The following is a 22,463-nucleotide window of genomic DNA, read 5'->3' on the forward strand; positions in this document are numbered from 1 at the left end:
TCAGAGTGGGATTCTGCTGTGCTGCAGTGTGCATAGGGCCATCACTATTTTTATGCCCCCTTGCAGGTGCCAAATTAATTGTGAAGTAGCTGTATTAAGAAAGTGATGCTCAGTTTGTGTATTTTTTTAAAGCAGGTATGTGTTTTTATTTGCTCCTGTAACCAGCTGGCTGAAGGGAATTTGTTCTTTTTTTAACCTTTAGAACCTGAAACCTGCCATCTATCTCACTAAATGGGTAAGGGAGCAATAGGGTTTACCCTGACCTTCTAGTCTCTTCATATGATGTGATTTATGGCATATAAACATTCCACTTTGGAAGTTTATGAAGCCTTTGTCTCCTGGGGCCTGCACAGGGAATCCCTGGACAGCGGGGCTGTCAGACAGCAATACAGAAGGAGAAGGCAAGAGGAAGAATGAAGTTAGCCCCGAAGCAGTGATAATTAGGCAGGAAGAGAAGCACTGCAGGCCACTCAGGCTTTCCCAGCCAGGCTGAGTGAGTTGTTAGGAAGGAGTGAAAGGAACGGTTGGATCAAAAAGTGACATCTGGTGTCTGACTACTTCTGAGGGGAAAGTGGGATTTTGATGTATGGTGTGGCCAAATGAATCCTGGAGTAAAAACACCCACTTGTGTTGTGTTCTGTGCATGTTTCCACCTCTCCCCTTGTCTCATCAATAAGTAAACTGTGGTCACTAACACAATGATCTTATGCTAAGCATGAATACTTTGATCTTTAAAAAGCAATGTTTCTGCAAACCAAGAGCATGTTAAAATGGGAGAGGAGCATTGTTAAGGTTGCAAGACACTTTCTAATATTACAGTAATAATTTCTGGCATAACTGGGTAGTACTTTAATGGGAGCGTGCCATAAAGTCTGAAACTAAACGATTTATTTGTGATCAAAACTTATTTGAAAACTGTTAAAATCTTTATAATTGACAGAGTTGATTATAAAGTGTTATATAGTATGTGGATGTACAGTGCAACCTATACAGGCAGTCCCCGGGTTACGTACAAGATAGGGACTGTAGGTTTGTTCTTAAGTTGAATCTGTGTGTAAGTCGGAACTGGCGTCCAGATTCAGCCGCTGCTGAAACTGACCGCCAGTTCTGACTTACATACAGATTCAACTTAAGAACCCCAGGCTTCCCCAAGTCAGCTGCTGCTGAAACTGATGAGCGCTGATTCCAGGAAGCCTGGGGCAGAGCAACTCTGCCTCAGGCTTCCTGTAGTCAGCGCTGGTCAGTTTCAGCAGCGGCTGAATTGGGGACGCCTGGGGCAGAGCAGCTGGGGTGCTGCTGGGTTGCTCCAGTAGCACCGCTCCTGGGCGCTACTGGACCAACCCAGCAGCACCCCAGCTGCTCTGCCCCAGGCGTCCTGATTCAGCCGCTGCTGAAACTGACCAGCAGCAGCTGAATCAGGACCTGGGGCAGAGCAGCTGGGGTGCTGCCGGGTTGGTCCAGTAGTGCCCAGAGCGGGTGCTGCAGGACCAATCCGCAGCGCCCCAGCTGCTCTGCTCCAGGATCCAAAACAAAAGCCTGGTCTGCTGGGGGGGGGGGCACACTATCCGCGCCCCCCCCCCCCAGCAGACCAGGGACACAGGGAGCAGAGCAGCAGCGGCAGCGGGGTGCCGTGCCTCTGAGGCTTTGCTCTGGCAAAGACTCAGAGGCGCGGGACCCCCCCCCCCCCCCCGCGGCTGCTGCTTCAGTCCCGGTGCCTGTGGTCTGCTGGGGCCGGTCCCCAGCAGACCACAGGCACCGGGTCTCAAGCGGCAGCAGCGGCGGTTCCCCGCGCTTCTGAGGTGCCCCTGGTCTGCTGGAGACGGTCTCCAGCAGACCGGGGCACCGGAGCAGCTTAGGAACGGGGCTTTCTCGCTCCGGAGCTCGCAGGTAGCAATCCGCTACCTTGACCTCTGGGGCGAGAAAGCCCCGTTCGTAAGTGCGGATCCGACATAAGTCGGATCTGCGTAAGTCGGGGACTGCCTGTATTTTAGTCTCTTCTGTTCCATTGTAAAATGTATTTTAAAATTATCATTTTGTCTTAAACTTGAAACTATACAAGTCTTAATAGCAACTTCTCCATTTACAGAAATTGTATAGCAGCAGTATGTAGGTGGTTTTCTGCTGCAATGATCTAGTTTCTCAGTCTTCATTTTGGTAACTTAAAATGTACAGAAGCCTTTGAGGTGTGGGTTTTTTTTTTTTTTTTTGGATAGTCGTTTGTACAAATTTGTATCTGGCTTAACATAAAATGAATACTCTCTATAGGCTGAAATTTAAATGTAACAGCTTATTAGAGGTGGAGAAGTATGAGGGAGTAGAAAAAAAGTGTTTGTCTTCGTTTAAGTTCAAGTCCTAGTGAAACACAGATACATTTCCTTGTACTAAATGCTTCGGTAGTAGGTCTTTTGCGTTTTTCTTCTTTTTCTATGTTGGATGCAAGGAATGTGGACGATGGTTTAAATTTTTCATCTGTAGTAGAGAGTTGCAACTAGCAGTCAGATATTGTATTTTTTTCCTCAACAGATGTCAAAGAAATAAATAGCATGCCCTTGGAAATTCAACTGTACCGTTTAATATTGTCATATGGTACGATAACAAACATGTGCAATACAAGCAATTGTTTTGAAAAATTCCCTTATAGATCAGTCTATAGTGATATTCTAAAGTCTTCCTTTGGTTTAGTAAAGATGTACTGGTAAGTGACAAGTATTACTTGTTATATTAGCTAAGGTTTTAGATTATTTTTCTTTAACTAATGGGACTATAACAAATGTTAATTTATTAAACTTGATAGTCCAAAGCTAGAAAATCTGAAATAGCTTAGAGAGATTACATCTGTAGTTCATTTGCTGAATCTATGGTTCTTCGTCACAGCTGAAAAATGTAACAAAATAATATCCACTAGTGTATGAGAAGCCACATTTTACTATTACTTTGGTGTATACTTATCTCATAGAGCTGGAATGAATCTTGAAAGGACATTAAGTCCAGTCCCCTGCTCTCACAGAAGGACCAAGTACCCATCCCTGACAGATTTGCCCCAGAACTCTAAATACCCCTCTCAAGGATTGAGCTCACAACCCTGGGTTTAGCAGGCTAATGCTCAAACCACTGAACTACCCTTAAATTGGGATTAAGTCTATTGAAGCCAAAGGACACATTTAATTTGGTTGGAAATGTAAAAATAACTGAAGCTAACTATAAACAGAGCCATAAAACAAGGTATATATGGAAATATTTTTTACCATGCATGTGTAAACTCCAATAAAAATGTCAGTAAATCCACTGTATTTGGCATCTTTGTTCCAGTATGTTTGTATGCAAGCTTATATGCACAGATACAGAATTAAGCATAGCCAGATAACCCAGATACATCATATTCCATCACGAGTTACTTCTTAATTATCTTCTGTTCTTGATCAGCTGCTGCAAAAATAAAACTGCTTTGATCCTCTTTATTGTTTGTAATCATAACAAATATAAGAAGCCCAGAGTGAGAATAAATGGATAGTAAAAATGCTCTTGCACACAACAATCTCAAGGCTCCGCCACCATCTTTTCTGTTTGCAGCTGTTCTGCCAAAGAACCACGTAAATGGAAAATACTACAAAAATGCACTATAGATGATCTTGATATTGAGATGTATATCTTAAATGCTTGGCTGTTTGAAATACAAATTGCATATAAGCATAAACACAGAATTCTAAGTTGAATCAAAAGAGAAACGAAGAGTGGGGGGCAGTGGCTAAACAACTGTGTGGGGTTTAAAGTACTTACACAGGCTATTGCCAGATCTATTCCAAATCAGGCCCCAGCACTGCAACTTTAGCAGTGACCAAACTGGCAAGGCACTTAGTGTGCACTAGCCCTGGAGTTAATACACTCCATGGAAACCACCTCTGCAAGAGCTTGCTGCTCTATAGTGAGCTGGGGTGCCATTGTGGACACCATGGTGTAGTACTGCATCTTGACTAGGGAAGTGATAGCGTAAAGTTTAAACGGTTAACTGATGAGCCTGGGCTCGTTGGTTAATCTACAGGGTTATTGAGACTGTGTGTGTGCGCGTGCGTGTGCGCGTGCGTGTGTGCGTGCGAGAGAGAGAGCTGGTATATGCAGGGAGCCACCTTTTAAGCTGAATGCCTCCTCCCACTCAGAAGTAGCAGCCACGGGGGTGGGGGGAGGACAGGCAGCTCCATGGGAACCAGTTTGCATGGGGAGCTGGTTTACCTGCCTCCTCTCCCCCCCACTATCTCCCATGTAAATGTGTAGCCACTGAAATTTTCATTGGTTACACATTTACCTGGACACATGCATTTTAACATCCCTAGTCTTGGCTGACTTCTGGCACCCTTCCCACAGTGCCTGTTCTGTCCTCCCTTGTCATCTCTTCGAACTCTGTTGCCTTGCTCAGGTGAACAAAACCCATCCTTGTGTCCTTTTTTAAATTTGAAAGTTCCGTTCCTGTTTGCTCAGCAAGGCATGGTGTTTTCAGCACATCTCTCCAGCTGGCCATGCCTGTTCCATGCACCACGAAATTCCTGGTGCATGAAACCTCATCAGCATTTGAGGAAAGGAGGCAGCCCAGTCCCAACTGTGCTCCAGTCATGGAATTTCAATATCTATGGGCACATCTCTTGGAGCATGACTGAAAGGGACCAGGACTGGGACACGCTGCAGTGGAGGGTCAAAGTGAAGGGGCTGTGAAATGCCTACCACAGGGCATGGGAAGTAAACCACCACTCTGGTGCTGTGCCCACAACTTGCATGTATTGTAGAGAGCTGGATGACATACTTGAAGGTGGCTCCACCTCCGCTGCAAAGACCCCCATGGATACCTCAGGGTTTCGGGGCATCCAGCAGTGGACCGAGCCAGGAGGAGGAAATTGTAGCCGAGTGTGCTCATGGGGAGAGGGATTAAGAGCCAGAGGAAGTCTCAGCATCCATAGAGGCTTGCAGCCAGGAGCTGTTTTGTACCCCTGAAGAGGTGAGCCACTCATAGTCTTCAGACACTACAGGTGATGTGACTGGTGAAAGCACTTAAGCAACTTGCAGGGAGTGGGAGGGTTATAGTAAGGAGATTGGGTTTGGTGTGATGCTGCTACCAGCAGAGAGTCAGTCAGATGGCAAAATACAATCTCTTACATCTCTGTAATCTGCCTCACAGACTCATCGAAAGCTCCATGTAGCTGCTGTTATAGAATTATAATAACCAATGTTATTATAGCATTGTATCAGTCATGATTGTCATCCTTGTTGTGTAGTTCTGCATGACTGTGAGACTAGGCTAATTGAAAATTCTGTATCCAGTAGGCTTACAAAAACTTGGATTTGCTTACAAACAAAATAAGGTTTTTTAAAAATAGGAATTTGCCAAAATTTGTGCCCATATGTAAAATTTGTTTGTCCTTCATCTACTTTCACGCTGCATCTTTTAGAGATGCAAAGTGCTTTCATAGTGCCATCCGCCCTTACTTGGAACAAGATTTTTAACTCTTAAACTGTGTTCCGCCGCGAGGCAGTCGGAGGTGTACTGCGGAGAACAAGAGAATTAAAAATGGCCACCCTTAAAGGGGAAGTCAACCTTTTTTTTCTCAATAACGTTCCTCCGACCCTTTTTTCCCCCTGGAAATTTTTGGTGTTCCTCATAAAAAATAATTGTTTGGTGTTCCTCGGTCTTAAAGTTTAAGAAACAGTGCTCTAGTCCCAGTTAGTTTCTTTAGTTTGAATAGACTCTCCTAGTTGTCCCTAGATTGTTCTGCAGATCCCTTTCTGCTGGTCTCTGGCAGCATACTGGTTAAATGCAGATTTCTCTTATTTCCAGATGGAAGAAGAAGACATGAAGAATAAAGTACTTTAACTGACACCCTCCACCTCTTGTTGCACTGTACACAGATAGTATTATGTACATATGATCCTCATAATGCTTTTAACTAAATAACTGCTCTGGGTACTGTAGTATGGAATGTTACTGCAAATGTGAGAGGAGGTAGTCAATGAGTCTCCCCTTTTCAGGGTGTGGTCCACACTAATAAAAAGTTTAAAGCCTCAGCTAGCCCTAAAAGGCAATGGACTCGCCATCTGCCAAAGAGGTTTCAGCGTTGAAAATCTGGTTTACTACTTGAGAACTGGTAAAACAAAAGGAAAAAATATGTAGCACTTTATAGATTAACAAGATAATTTATTAGGTGATGAGCTTTCGTTCCCCGGGCAAGCTCATCACCTAATAAACTAACATGGCTACCTCTCTATTACTTGAGAACTGTATGTTTGTGATAAGCCAAAGACTTTCCGTTGACTTTTAACACTTCAGCTCAAACCTCAAAGTTGATTAGGATTAATTTAAGCAAATATGTTTTTTTAAATGCTCATTCATAACTAAATCAGCATTGGTACATTGTCTTTCAGATGAAACTGAAAACTGAGGTCTCAAATGCTCTGAATTAATCCAGTCAAAGTTCTTCTCCAAAAAAAAAAAAAAAAAAAAGCTAGAGATTATTTCTAGTATCTCATCAAATTCCCATATATCTATTATTCTCACTCCACTTTTATCTTTCTAATATAAAATCCAACTTCATATCGGATAGCTAATGCAGATTCTTTTTTAAGGTGTTGCTGATACATCTGACGTTTGCGAATAACCCTTCTGTGTATTTTAAGCGTGCGACTCCCCTGCAGGCTGGGGTTGATTTAATGGCTCCCCTCATTTGACTTCCTCTGTCAGCTGCTGCTCTGGGTTTGTGGTGGTTTTCCCCTTCCTGAGACTTGGCTTTCAGTCAGGTTGCTTTTGATCCTACCTCTTCAGAGATGGGCTGAGCTCAGATTTCTCCAGATCTGGTTTGGCAACTTCAATCATTTGGACCTGCCAGCCCTAGGAAGGCTGGAAGGGGATCCAAGGTATGCTCTGTATTCTGGGTTTGTTCAGATCCTCTGTGCCTGGGGTGGTTCTACGGATAGGCCTTTCTCTCAGTCTCTTTGGCTGAGTCTTTGGCCAAAACAAAGGGGATCTAAGCTAGGTAAGGATCAGAAAGAAACACGGGTTCTGCACAATGCTTCTCTGCTCCATGGAAGTTCTAGCTAGATGCTAGTCCTTCCTGACAGCTTTTAAGGTACAGTATAATTAGGCTCTGGCCCAGCCAAGCCGGCCTTCAGAGGGATAGCTCAAGAGGTCTGTTCCCTCTCTGTTGTGCCTTACTTTGCTGGGCTTTTCTTTTATTTCTTCTCTCCTGGCTTGACATCAGTTGCACCTGCTGATTGTACTCTTAGGTTCTCTTCAACTTCTTGGAGCCCAGTGTCAGTTTGGTACACCCCATCTCTATATTGTCCTATTATGTAAATAAATTCCATGATCCTTTAGGGCAATATTGCAGAAGTGACAAGCTCTTCTATGTTTGTTTTATTTACCTCAAAGTTTGAGAGAATTCTTTAAAATAATCAACTTTTAAAAAGTTCAGCTTCTGGTGTTTGTGCTGTGTGTTTTGGCTCTAACTTGCAAAAAAAAATCATACTCATATTTTGATGAATAGCTTGTCTTAAAAAATTAAAAGTTTGATAATGGCCAGCTTTTTATCATCATGAAGATTCATGTTGTATTTAACACACATGTTCACTTTGTGTTTCACGTATTGTGTCTTTGGCTTATACCAGCCATTCAAGAATGAACTTTTCTCTATAGATACGTCTGCGCAGCAGGGCTAAAGTCTCATTAAGCTACACAACTTCAGCTACGTCAGTTGCGTAGCTGAGATCAAAATAGTTTAATTCAAATTTTGGCGCTGTCTACATAGCAGGAAGTTGAAGGAAGAACACTCTTCTTTCGACTTCCTTTACTCCTCATTACCATACGTTGGAGGAAGAAGTCCTCCAGCTTGACATTATTTCAAAATAAATGCTTGTAGTGTAGACATGCACTATGTTATTTCGGAATAATGTCAGCTGCTAGGAAAGCACAATTTTTTCACTTTTGTCACCAAATTGTATGAGTCAAAGGGCGATAAAACCTGTCCAGCTACCAATGAAAACTAGTTCCACAGAAGCTTTAAATGTAAGATTGTGGCAGTCCTGGACTTCCTATTCCTGGCACTTTTGAGGCTGTGAGACTTTGATTCCATGTGACCAGTTCCAACTTTCCCCATGTTCCTATGGAGGGTTCAGGGAGTAAGAAGTTAATTGAAATTTAATTCCTGGGGTTGCTCTCAGCCCAGATCCTTTTCTGACATGGTGTTCCTTTTAAGATATCTGTTCCTGCTCTCTAGCACTGTTGCCTCTGTTTTGGCCTTGCAACATTGATGAGGTTTCTTCTTCAAAAGGCTTGCGAAGGTTTCTGGTTACTGTGCAGCAAATGAAAACCTTTCAAATAGCTGGAGCTTTACTACTCATTCAGGACAATTAGGTTTAGGGGAAAGAACTCATTTGTGTAAAACTTTTTGGATTCTATATAATTGATTTAAAGAGATGAGATATAATGTTGATCAGACTGACAGATTGTGCAGTAGAGCCATGTCTGTTTTAAAGCCTTCTGCTTTTCACAAAGGAGACTGCTTTCATAATACAAATATTACAAAGATGAAAATGTACAAGCAGGATAGGCAGGTATCTTGGCCTGAGCATAGCTCTCCTGAAACTGAACAACACCAAAAGGGCATGAAAAGGGAAAAGTCTGGACTTGGAGTAGCCTGAAGACTTAGTATGAAACCAACTGGCCTTTCCTGATAAAGTAACAGTGATTGGAGAGCAGTCCTTTTATAGATTAGATTGGATCTAACTCATGTGGCCCCTGAAATACTTTGAAAATGGAGAGCAGACCTGAATCTGGGATATTGTGGGTTTTTAAATATCACAGATATGTTTAATAAATGATACAAATTAAACTGCTCTGTAATTACTTTATATTTCATATCTGTGCTGTCTGTTTTAAGTTAAATCATTTAACTTAAAAATAAAAATTAACCTTTCAGTAAACAACTTTTACATATTTCTGACTAAAAATGGTGCACACACTTCACATGGTGTTTGCAGATCCATTGATGATGCATATTAATTTTTATATGGCTCATTTTGACTTCTCCATTAGTATTTTGTTACCTATGTTGATTTGCTGTTATGATATTGCTGCACTATTTATATTTGAAGTCCAGTTTAAAAAGTGTTTACTATTGTTATAGTTAGCTTTTGATCTCCATATTTACATTGTGACAACCTGGCTAATGAGGGTAGGATAAATTGAGTGAGGTAAGTGGGAGTAATTTTATATGATGGTGAGCAGCTTGTACGCTTACATGAGAAAAATAACATGTCTTAAAGTGGAACAGCCAGTTGTAAATGGAGAACTATTTTATTTCAAGTGAAATGCTTTGCCTGGTTTGAGAGACAGTGAAGGGATATGAGGCTGATTGTATAATCTTATGCCTGAGGATAAGGACCAGTCATTGTTGAAATTAACAATATTAAGGCTAATTGCTTTGTTCCTGTGGTATTCCTGGAATGTCAGTCACAGAGCACCTCAGTATTGCCTGATGCCCCAGGAACAGTGTATCCACTTTAAAATGCTGAACTTCCAGTGAAATAATGCAAGGACACCAGCTGTGGTTGATGTGCAGTGAGGAAGTTACTTAGCATTTATTAATTATGTGCAGCAGTGACCAGTCAGAGATGTCAGCACCTTGGGTGTCTTCTGAATCACTTCTGCTCAGTGTCACTATTTCTTTCTCTGTTGCCTGACTTGAGCATTGCAGCAATGGTGAATCTGGTCATTTCCAGCTGTTATTCCCCAAGCTCTGTAGGAATATATGCCTTGACAAAGTCAAAGGGTAAAGAAGATCAGCCACCTGTTTTTGGGCTGCTCCACCTACCAACATGCCTTATTCTACTTGCTTTATCAATCCTCCCATTACCTTAATTTTATTCCTAAGAGGTGGTGCCTGCTGATGGTCTCTGCTGAGATCTGAGTGCACAACGGACTAACGGGTATTAATGATTCAAAGGAATATTGCTTGGTAATCAGTGTGATGGGTTGTCACCCCTGGGGTGCAGTCTGGAAGCCTTTGGAGCTGCTGTGCCCTTTAAGCTTTGGCTTTTCCCACGCTGGTGTTGCCCAGCTAGTCTTTCCAGGGCCTGTTATCACCCAGCATGACAGCAGGTGGCTCCACACACCTGAACGAGTTATCTGAATGCTTTACCTATGCACCTCATAGATTTACAATGGAACACTAGCCAATTCCCCTGCTCCTCTGCTTTGTACCCCTACTGGAGTATAAACCCAGAATTAGTCTTGCACAGGGATCTGTATGATGAAAGCTCATTTGATTCACCACTCCCTTGATGCAGGGAACATATGCAACAGTTTATCAAGTTAGTATTTTCTCAGACACTTCACTCCAAAACCATTGGTTAAGATCAAAACATAAAACAAGTTTATTAACTACGAAAAGATAGAGTTTACGTGATTATAAGTGATATCAAACAGATGAAAGCAGATTACCTAGAAAATAAAACTTCAAACTAAGCCTAATACAGGTTGAACCTCTATCATCTGGACTTCCCTTGTCCAGCAGCATCCGTGGGTGCATGGGGACTGAAGCATGCATGGAGATAAGGCCCTCAGCTATATGGCTCCACAGCTGCTATGCTTTTTCCCCTGAGCACTGCCCCATCCCCAATCTGTCTATGCTAGCCCCTCTGCTTCTGCTGAAGCAAAGCCAAGCAGTCAGGAGTAGCAGAGGGGCCATTATGGACCTTCTCCGGTTTGGGAATGGTCAGGTCTGAAGTGTTTACCAGAAGACCAAGCTCTTCCATGGTCTATTGTCTTTGCTGATGGCCATCTCCACAGTCTAGCTTCTTCATTGATGTACCCGAAAGATTTGTTGTGGGAGTTACCTAGAGTAAGTACATTTGGAATACAGATTAATGTAGTCAGTATTCATAATTTCAGATACAAAAATGATATATGCATACAAACAGGATAATCAGAGCTTGACAAATGCACTTGCCTGCTTGTCCATGGCGAGTAGATTTTATCAGCTGGCAAGTCCAGGGGCGGACTGGCCTGGTGGGCGGTTGTGACTGGCTGGCCAAAGCCTGCACTACGGGTGGCACGGCCCTATCCGATCCGCTGGCCAGACGGAGGAGTGGAGCCAGGTCTAGAGTGTCCCAGTTTAGAGAGTGAAGAAGCATGTTTTCTGCCTCATAGTTGCAATGTGCAAAACGATAACTGGGCTGTCACCTAGTAATAGAATCGCTTACATGATTCTATTTTTCTGAATTTGGTCCGGCCTGTGAAGCAATAATAAGGTATCTGTGTTCTGGAATAGAGAGTCACTTACTAGGTGCAATTTTATATCTTTGCTTTAAAAAGTTTTCCCTAGGTGTTCATTCCCTTCTTTAAAATAGACCCTGCAGAATTACAGTACTTCTGACAATTCCAGTCTGAATGTGTAAACTAAAAATAGACCAAAAAATTTCATAATCATGTCTGATGGCTGTCACTTTGTTCTCTTCAAAACAAGGCTTTCTTGCACAGTGGAAAAAATATCCTTACCGTGCAATGAAAGGATACAAGACAGATCAAAAGCAATTGGAACCTCTCAAAGAGATAGAACTGTCAGTAGTAGATATTGGACTGGTGAGCAGGCTGCCTAAATTCTTTAGTAACTTCCCCCAGATTAAGCTGTGAATGTCACCCTGCACCTACCTATATGTTTTTTTTTGTTTTGCTTTCAGGCACTCTCCCCTCAATTTCTAGACTGGTCTGGCGACTAGGGAGAGCTGGAGAACACCGTATTCTTGTTGCGTTTGTCTTCAGCAGTTGTTCAGTTAGGCTGTGTCCAGACTCAGGGGTTTTTTCGGAAAAAGTAGCCTTTTTCCGAAAAAACTTCATCTGCGTCTAGACTGCAGCTGCGTTCTTTCGAAATTAAATCGAAAGAACGCGGCTTTTCTTTCGATGGTGGTAAACCTCATTTTACGAGGAAGAACGCCTTTTTTCGAAAGTGCTCTTTCGAAAAAAGGCGTTCTTGAATGCATACAGGGGTTTTTCAAAAGAGAGCATCCAGACTGCCTTTTGAAAAAGCGGCTTGCTTTTTCGAAAGTTCCGCTTGCAGTCTTGATGCTCTTTTTCGAAAGAGGATTTTTCGAAAGTATCTTTCGAAAAAGCCTCTTTCGAAAGAGGCTTGCAGTCTAGACATAGCCTTATAGACTTGGAAGCTTTGTTTTTTACAGCTGTGACAGTTTCCCTTCTTCATTTCATAATGACCACTGTCATTCAGTTGTATCTCAGCAGTGTGTGTCATTTTGATGTGATGTTGCTGGATCTGCCATACTAGATAAGTACAGTGAATGGAAGCAGACTTTGAAGAGTAGTATTGATTGTTAAGGAGACATGCTATTTTAATCGAGTATATTCATTCAGCTGTCATGGTAATTCAGTGAAATAATGTGCTTCCACGCTAAGTAAGATGGTAGGTTTGCATCCTAGATGGATGCAGCTATTTAGAGGTAATGTTATTAGTTAAGTGGCACAGTTGTATATAATGGCAATGATTATTTTGGGGAGAAGGACAAGTCTAATTTCTTGAATCCCTTGGTGCTATTGATGTATTTTCAGTGCATTGTGTGAAATATTAATAAAAACACCTTTCTTACATAAGTCTGAGGATACATTTCCAACCATTAATACATTAAATTCAGTCCTACAACTTTTCTGCCAGTTAGATATCCACTTCTGCATTTAAGAAAACTGAGGCAGAAAGAAGTTGTAACTTGTCCAAAATCCCAGAAGTCTGGTAGAGGAAGGTATGGATCCCAGGTCTCCTGACTTGCTCTATCATGTCTCCTTAATAATACTGCCATTTTTTTTGGCCTTGAGTAAATATGCAGGAAGTTGTGAAGTTTATATTAGTAATAAATTACTAATATATTTGTGCTTGAGTAGGTAATAAAGGGGATACTTTAGAGTAGATCAGTCATTTTCCTCCATTGTGATTTATTAGAATAAATATTGGACACAATTTAAAATAGAGGAAAACAAATAATCTTACAGCAAGTACATATACTGTATTAGGTGTCTGAATAGCTTTTCTTTTAATTATTAGCTACATATGGTTAAAGAGGTATTATTACATTACTCTTTTTTAAACATTAGGTTGGTTTTGCTTGTCTCACAATTAATGATGTCTTAATGAAGTTTGTGGTTCCAATTTCTTTATCCAGTCAAACATTATACCTTGCGGTGAATACCTGTATCAACAATTATGTGTAATAAATGTTGTGATTGATACCCATTTATTAACCTGCTGAAAGAATTCCAGTGCTGCAAATGCTGAGTGTGGACTGTGTTTCTAGCAGTACAGTATTTATTCACCTTTTAGAATAAGAGTAAAAACCTGGAGAGTAATGAGCAAACAGAGACAGTGTTATGTCAGTTGTTGATGATAAAATTGGCCTTTGGGTACTGAGAGCTTTCGGGTGGAGACAGTACGGCTAGGACACGACCTGCACTCTGAGCCATCCGTAAAGTAAATAGATAAAAGATCAATATGCTCCACATGTCATCCAAACAGCACCTGCTCTGTAATACTCCATGCTTTAATTTTGCAGCAGTATATCTAATTCTGTAACCGAGTATTTCTAAGGTTTGGACACAGAGTTAGGCTCACATAAGGCTGCTTACGTTGACCTAACTTTGTGTCTACTTACAATATTGCTCCTGCCAATTTGTCTCCCAGTATGCCAACTTAATAACTTCATCTTAGTGAGAGGTGTATCAGTTAGTTCACTGTAGTTAGGATGACATCATGTTTGTGTAGAGAGTGCATTACTTACATTGCCTGTTAGCTGTCAGTTCTGGGCAGATGTTGCCTCCCACTCTGGGGCTTGACAGCTTGATTTGTCAGCCCCACATGTGGCTCACAGCTCTGGCTCTTGGTCACATGTAGTGATAATCGTAAGAGACTTCAGAGGAACACAATAACACAGTAATGTGTTGTGAAATTTGCTTAGTTTGACACATTGGCCTGAAGCAAGGGAAAAAAGTTCATACCATTGTATCGTGATCAAGGTTCTGCCTCTGAAACTTGCATTCAAGAAATAACCTTCATGTCTCTCTTGCCCTCCTGTCAAAATTACACTTTGATTTATTTCAGGGTAGCAGAAGCTTCCACTTGTTAAATATATACTTGTCTGTTTGATTCACAGGAAGTGTTCACGCCTGGAGATGAAATCATGACGAGAAAGCAAAACAACTAATAATGCTTTTCCGAAATCGTTTTCTGATCTTGCTGGCTTTGGCAGCCTTATTGGCCTTTTTGAGCCTCAGCCTCCAATTCTGTAAGTAATGCCTCCTTTTCTTTTGCCTACAGTATGCCAGTATAGGTTTTTTCTTTTTAAAAAAAAAAAAAGAAAAAAGGAGGGGGGCAAAAAACCTTTTTGTGTCCTTGTGATAGGTTGGATCCTACTTTCTGGGATTCCACAGAGCCTGCTAGCCCTACTGGCCTGGGTTTCCCTTTCATGGGTTGTTGTGCCAGACCCTCAGGTCCCTCTCCGCATGAAGCATATGCCCAGGGAAGACCACACCAGCTGCAGACACAGACTGCAGTCAATTTTGTGTGAGTGGGTTCAACTTGGGGGTTTACCCAGCATTCTGGTGCACATGCTATCTGCAGTGTGACATTGTCTTGTGCTATATAGAAAGAGTTGCGCAGCACAAGCTTACAAGAATTTGCCCTCTCACTCAATGTGAAGAGAGAGATGCATACCTCTCCTCCCATGTGAATTGCACAAACTGGGTTTTGAAATAAACAAGAAATAATTTTAACTACAGAAGATAAATTTTAAGCGATTATAAGAGAAAGCAAACAGATCAAAACAGATTACCTTAGAAAATAAACAAACTCCACAAACTGAGTTAAGCACACTGGCTAGAGAGGGTATACATTAGCAGATTGTCACGCTGAGTGATGAACAGTCTGACAGATGCTTAAGGCATAAGTTTCCTTGTTTTTCCCAGGTTTTTATACATAGACTAAAAATCTTTCCAGGCTGGGATCATCACTTTCCATAGTTCAGTCCTTGTTCCTCAGGTATTTCTAGGTCAGTTTTTACAGGGAAAGTGAGGTCCCCCATGATGTCATTGTTCCTTTTTATATCTTCTTCATGCTTGCTGGAAAGCTCTTGTGCTTTGACCTGGGTCAAATGGCTTCCATTGTGTATCTGAGAGGTTTCCACTATACACCTTTCCTGGGCTAACCCATATGTTTATGTATCAGAGGGGTAGCCGTGTTAGTCTGAATCTGCAAAAGCCATGAGGAGCCCCATGGCACCTTATAAACTAACAGATTTATTGGAGCATAAGCTTTCGTGGGCAAAGACCTTTGTCAGGTCTTTGCCTACGAAAGCTTATGCTCCAATAAATCTGTTAGTCTATAAGGTGCCACGGGACTCCTCGTCCTTATGTTTATATGCATTCCAATAACACACATAATCCAATGAGATATTAATGTCTAGAAGGTCAAGACTTACAGATTGAATCTCTCTAGTCTGGCACCCTCAGGATCTGACTGGAGCCGAATCAGAGAATTTGGCAAACCATGAGAGGTCAGTATTGTCTAGCAGCATTACCAACACTTAGTGGGCTCTCAGAAGACACTTAGGGGCAAATTAGAGCTAAATAACAGCACAGAACATGGAGAGCCAGCTGTAAATAAACTTCATGGGACTGCAGGAAACTTGGCCACAGCCATGATAAATGGACATTTGGCTAGGCATATTTTGTACAAAACATACTTGAATTATATGACAGTAGTGAATATATTGGCGTCTTAGGGTGTCTCAGTACTTTCTTAAGTGTTCATGTGTTTTATATAAATGTGCATAGTTTTCTCTTGTCTTTTAAATTTCATTTTAGAAGGCCATATAAGAATAAAAATAGTAAAACAGTACATTGTGTACTATACAGTAGACTTCCGATAATCCGGCACCTTTAGGACCCAGGGGGTGCCAGATTATTGGATATGCCGGAGTATCAAGAGGTACTCTAACTGGGGGCCTGTGATGGGGGGGAAGGGTTGGCGGGGAATGGCGCGGCGTGGGGTGAACCCTCCGCCGTTTTACAGGGAGGTGGGGGAAGCCCCGTGCAGCCGCCGGCGACAGGCCAGCTGGGGCTGCAAGCGGCAGCGGCAACTTGGGGAAGCGGCGGGGCAGAATAGCAGGGGTGCTGCCGGGTTGGTCCCGCAGCACCGCTTTGGTGAGGAGCGGCGCTGAAAGGACCAACCGGGCAGCACCCCAGCTGCTCTGCTCCTTGCCGCTTCCCCAAGTCTGCGGCTGGTCAGTTTCAGCAATGGCAGCAGCGGACTTGGGGAAGTGGTGCGGAGTAGCTTCAATTGTCGGGCTGGCTGGAATACTTCCGGGTTTCAGTTGGTGCCGGACTATCGGGAGTGCCGGACCACTGGATGTCAGACAATTGGAGTTTTACTGTATTATAAAATCAGCACAATTTGACAAAAGATTTTTTTTTTTTGGTAAATAAACAATAATCCTTGGTAAGCTTTATATAAAGATCTGATGTAGGTAAAAACATTGATCTGATTTATATTGGACCAAGCAAGATGGAATGCAGTGAATTGCTCTGACAGTACCGAGCACTGAGACTATTCCCTTCATCGGCACAAAGAAATGTAATTGTTTTAACAAAACTTTTAACAATCGAGTTAGCTGACACACTGTTGACCACAAGCAACTGGCTGCTGTAGAAGAAGGCAAATCATGTTCCTCATTGTGTCAGCTAGTCATGGGTAGTTCTTCTTTCAGGAGTGTCCCCATGGGTGTTCCACCTTACGTGCTTCAGCACCGCTGAGCCCGCGATGGGAGATTTGTGACAACTGTATGCATGAGGAGTGGGTGTTCTGAGGAGCCTATTGTGCATGCGCGGCCGCCCTCCCAGATCCTTCTCAGCCACCGCTGGCTGTGGTCACAGATGAGCAGTCTCCCTTTACCTCATCCATTACTTATTTACCTATACATAGTTTACCTCAGAAACCCTTCCTACCTTATTCTTGTTGACTTTCCCCTTAGTCGTTATGCACAAATTAAAAAAAAAAAAGAAGACCCTTGTTTGGCAAGCTCATAAAGGGACGTAATAATCCCGCGCTTATTGCCGGCTCTCTAGGATATGCCGGGCTCGCCCCGATTTAAAAGGTGTACAGGCCTCAGGCGATTTATTTCAATTTCTGACAGGCACGCAAAGTGTGTTTGCTATCGTGGGAAACAGCACACCACAGAACATTGCCCATGTTGTCAGAAACTAGCCACCCAATGCAGGAGATCAAGAGAACTACAACTGAAAATGCTGTAGATGGAGAAAAAGGCTTGGTTGGCTTCTGACCTTGAGCAATCTACCCCTCCTGGGCAGAAATCACCTGGACGGAGCTGGAGAGAGCAGCTCACACTGGATCGAGCCCAAAGGACCGGGAAAACAGTAAAAACGAAGAGAAGGTCGTATTCTTCCTCAGAGATTGAGTCTCTCCTGAGGAAGCATGCAACCCACAATAATGCTGCACCCCCATCACAAATATTCCATGACACACAACAGAAGATGTTTTAATGAGGAGGGAGGACTCAAATGTGCCAAACCTCCATAGTCAACCTAGTTACCATGAACTAAGTAAACCAGCATATCCGGAAAAAGGATTTTTTCCCAATCATTCTTATTAATCTATGTATCCATATTATCTTTATTCTACATTGAGATCCCTTTGAAATGCTATTTATCTGCTTCATAATAGCTTGAGACAGCTCCTTGCAGTTACCCACCAGATAGTCCTGCAATGCTGCTTCACTGTCTTCAGTATTATAGTTTTTTAAAATCATTTTCTTCATGAAGAACATATTATTTCTGTTATAGTCAAACCAGATTATTGTGGTGATTATGGCACAAAATCCTTAGCGTTATTTTGTCCCCCTGTTTCTCCCTCCCAAAATCTTGCTACATATTGATACTTGTCATGTTGCAAATAAACCTTTTTCAGACTCTCTCTCAACAGTTATCCTAATATTGCTTCACACAGCACACCATCTATGCATCAGTGAAACATAGCTTATCATCGCTGTTAGAAGATAGGCATTCCTCATCGTGTGTTTAGTTCCTACTGCTACATAAAGTGACAGTAACGTAATCTCTTTCAGGTTTATATTATTTCATATATAATGCTTTTTCATCCAAATGTAACATGCTCATTTTCTTTTTTTATGAAATCGCAAAACTTAGCTTCCAAACTTTCAGCTTTTCTAAGCTGTCTTAAGCAAATTTAATTGCAATGCCTTATGTTTGTTTCAAATCATAGAGCTATAATTACAGTGGTCTTGAATTTACATATTTAGAGCTGGAAAAATCCCCAAAGCATGGTAAGTTAAGAGGAGCCAGAGATGCATTTGAAGCCAAATATCTTATGGAATATTAGGAATGGAAATACATGCTTCATACTAATGTAAATCTGTGACTATTACTAAACGGTGTATTGGTGAGAAGGTAGGTGAGGTAATATCTTTTATTGGATCAATTTCCATTTAGTGAGAGACACAATCTGAGTAGGGATTGAGAAATTGCACCATCTTAGTATGGACTGCAACTGTTGAATGCATAATGATCTCTAAAGTGAACAGCAGCAGGTGGGCAGGACCCTCTTTTATTTTTTTCCCTCTTGATCTATGTGCAAGAGGGTGAGTTCATGAATAATTTTTTATTTACTAATTCTGGTAGGTGCAGAGAGTATTTACCACTGTATAAATTTTGGCATAAGTACATAAAACTTTTTAAAAGACTAGTTTCATAAGGTATTCTGGATGTCTTTTAAACAATTTACATGATTGATTCTGTGGTCTAGTTTTGAAGCAAAGGACCAGGAACCAGATATGGATTCAATTTCAGTTTGGTTGAGTTGCTGACAAATTGTACAACGTTAAATTCAAATCAGCTCAGCTATAAAGTGAGGTTTCCTTCAACAGATGGTGCTCTGAGTTGATATATGCTTTACATTTTTAAATAGTATAGAAAAATAAGTGCTGCTTAAAACAAAATTCTAATTGAGCTAATTGTCTGTGACCACTAGATACCACAGCATATTTTCAACTAGAAGATCTTACAGCCCTGAATTATATGATGGGCTAAATCTCAAACAGTATGCAGCTGTTGATAGTTGAAGTTTATTAGTAAATGTGAGCTGTTGCACTATTTTAAATATATCTGAGTACAGTAATGTTATACATGTAAATCCTGATTATATATCAATTTCTCTAAAACATTATGTTTCTAACTGGCCATGGTATCCCTTTTTGCCTCTTTATTTTGGCTGCCGTGGGAGAGGGCTGAAAAATTCAGTTTTCATACAAAGCTGTTTTGGTTCTATCATTCATATCATTTTCTTTTGTATCCACATAGAAACTATGATGCTGAAATTCAATTTTTAATGTAGTCAGAATTTCATTGTTAGTACTGAATGATGAAAGGAAAGCTTAACAAAGATCATTCTTAAATTCAAATGTAGACATAAGAAAATAATGGAAATACATGTTGAATGAGATTTGGTTAAAGTATTGTGTTACCAGAGCAAAATACCTTCACAGGAAAATAGGAGGTAAACTAAGTGGAACAGACCATTATCTGCTGTATCATAGCTGGTATCTTGCTAGGGAAGGCTGACTGAACAGAACTCTATATGGTTCTGTTCAGTAATGCTGTTACGTAAAACCAGGCATTTTTTCCATGGAGAGTAGGATGGCTGTGGTATTCTGTCCTTCTTGATGGAGAAATAAAGGACTAGGTATGAGATCTTCCATCTCCCCCCTCCATCTGCTTCATGCTGAGTAAAAGGGCCAGAGCAACATAAAGGGGGAAACATTCCCTTGGGATAGGAACTGAGGAGTGCAACTTCTAGATGCCTTGACACCATTTACCAAAACAGGTTTTTGTTATTTTTTTTTAATAAAGACAAAGTAATTGTGATTGAAAAAGCATTTCTCTCTACTACTCTTTTATTCAGTCTCTGCCACTGTTGCAGGCAACCTATTTTTTGGGTTTGGATGTTATGTAATGTGTATCAATAGAGTTGGCAGAATTCATGTTTTAAATAAATTCATATTTTTCATATTTTTATATATTTAAATTTTCATATTTGGGTGATATTGTGGGTTTTAAGCATCTGGAAAATTGTGTGTGTTCAGACAATATTTATTTAACAGTGAGATTCAAAAAGACAAAAACAACAAATTGTCAAAATATACAAATAAGTATCCATTAATCTAACTCTAAATAAGTTCTTAAATAGCATTTTTCTTTCTTTGTCTATACAGTATGCAAATTTCAATTATCATTAATGGGAATATTTTTGTCAGACTGCATGTACAGTGAAATCAATGTTTACCTACACTTACTAGATTTCTTCACTTTTTCAATGTGGGTCAGTCCTTTCTTTTCTAATATATCTTTGACAACATCGATAATTCTCAGAGGTATTGCACTGATCAATTCAGCAGTTATTCAAACATCCAGCTGTCTACAAAAACTCCTTTTCATCCCTGGATTGACTGGTGCTCTAAGTCATGCTGCTTTACAGATAATTAAAGATGCATTTCTGATTCCAATATCTTTTTATCTTCTGTACAACATGACTCAGTAGTTTTGGGAAGTTGGTTCTAGAGTTTAATTATGCATTATTGCATAGAGCAGAGGTTGTGTGTATTTATATCCATTTTAAATTGTTGCATTTTCATTGCAACCATCTTGTTTTTGTTTATAGGAAAGAGTACGAAATTAAGCTTCATTGGCATCCATTCATTATCTTCCGTTATTTATCATATCTTTCTTTCCAAATTATATAGCCTTAGAATTAAATTTAGCCTGCTGCTTTCAGAGAGGTGCAACTTCACCTACTTGAGCAATTCTGGCCCATTATGTCTTAAGTTAAAACTATGGTTCTATAGTAGTCACCTCACCCTCAGGTTTACCCAGGGAGATGGACTTCGGAGTCAGTGCTGCCACTTCTTTTTAGTAGTACTGGCTGCTTGTGGGCCACTCAGTGTTAGGAAGTTAGGGTTAGGGTATATATTTAATTCAACCATCCCCCTCCTAGCAGGCTTTCTGCTTTTAGAGTGGTGCACAGAGACTTGAATCTAGCCCCTTATAACTTTTAAAATCATTGTCAGATGAAAGTTCTCCTATTGCCCAGACCTCTATCTTCTTGTAGACACTTCTTTTTTGTTGTATTTCACTGAGATGCTGTGGTTAAAACTAAATGCAGTGCTCAAGGTGGAAAAGTACTTCTGGCTTATGTAATGACATTTTTCCATCTCTGCTGTACTCTGACCCCTTTTTAGTACAGTCTCTCGGTTTTTAGACTTATGCTTTGTTAGAGCTATGTACAGTCACTCCTGATTGTTTTCTTGAGTACTCACAATGAATTCAGAATGCATTAGCCTAGCCCATTTCATTTTAGTTCAGAGCCTTAGAGCTTTCAAAATGAATACCATCTAGTCCAGGTGATTAATTGCAATCTAATTTCTCATAATTTTTCATTGACATTTTACTTGGAACTTTTTGTTTCTGGCTGCGCCTTGCTCTTCAGTGAAGAATAAATTTGGCATAGCTATGTATCTCTTAATCATTCTCTGGGAGGAAGAATGCAAAGAGGTCATCATGTATCTTTCCTGACTTTTCCTTCATTTTTCTCAGTTGTCCCTTTTGCTACAACTGGGTGTTCTAGTAGATATACTGTCCCTCCTTCTTCAACCTTTTATTTCTGTTAAATTTTGTTCTTTGGCTAGTTTCTTCTTGGTCCTCTTAATCTTCATCCTTAATTTTTATCTACCAGTATCTGTTCTGTTCCATTATTCTCCATTATACTAGTTTCCATTTTTGAAATGATATAATAGTTTATTCAGACCAATGTATCTTATTTAATAATGCAGGAGTTTTTCCTAACTTTCTTGTTTTCTGGGGTTTGCATATCTTCTCTAATAAGCTTTCTTATGCTGCTTCCAGGCGGAGTCTGGATTTTAATGCTTTCTTTAAGACAGATTATCACACAGCTTTTTCTAAGCAAACAAATGTATTCTTTAAACTAAAGTATTACAGAGAAAACACATTAAAAACAATAACAGAACCTACATACATCCTAAAAATCTTAGGAGAGATCATCCCAGCCCCAATATCATGTTCTGGTAGGCGTCAGTTCTTGATACCCTACATGTGGATTTTTCCCATCATTATAAGTTCATAACTGTCTCAGATTCAGAACCAGAAATTATGTTGGGAAATCCTAGTGCTCAGACCTTTGATCTCATGTCTGTGGGAATGAGTAAGCAATCGCTTCACTTTGGAGGCATAATTTCAAAAGACTGGGCTTTTGCATACTTAAACTTCATTCAGAAAATTGTCCCAGGGTTGTGTCAGGGCATTTCTGTATCTGTCTCCAAGATAAATGCAG

The 22,463-nt window shown here is 40.8% G+C and overlaps 1 protein-coding gene across 4 annotated transcripts in view; it reads left to right on the plus strand.

Moving 5' to 3' along the window:
- The window catches only part of PXYLP1 (2-phosphoxylose phosphatase 1), a 99,253-nt gene that overhangs the window by 19,479 nt on the left and 57,311 nt on the right, over window positions 1-22,463 (plus strand). For 3 of the 4 annotated variants that reach the window (XM_075937534.1, XM_075937535.1, XM_075937533.1), the window contains one exon: window positions 14,185-14,316. In XM_075937534.1, the coding sequence (XP_075793649.1) occupies window positions 14,238-14,316 (79 nt within the window). In that variant the 5' untranslated portion in view covers window positions 14,185-14,237. Of the gene's footprint in view, window positions 1-13,884; window positions 14,048-14,184; window positions 14,317-22,463 lie in introns of those variants that run through there. The other variant, XM_075937536.1, reaches the window with a different exon arrangement.

Source organism: Pelodiscus sinensis, chromosome 10, assembly GCF_049634645.1.
Source record: "Pelodiscus sinensis isolate JC-2024 chromosome 10, ASM4963464v1, whole genome shotgun sequence".
In the NCBI taxonomy this organism is placed as follows: Eukaryota; Metazoa; Chordata; order Testudines; family Trionychidae; genus Pelodiscus; species Pelodiscus sinensis.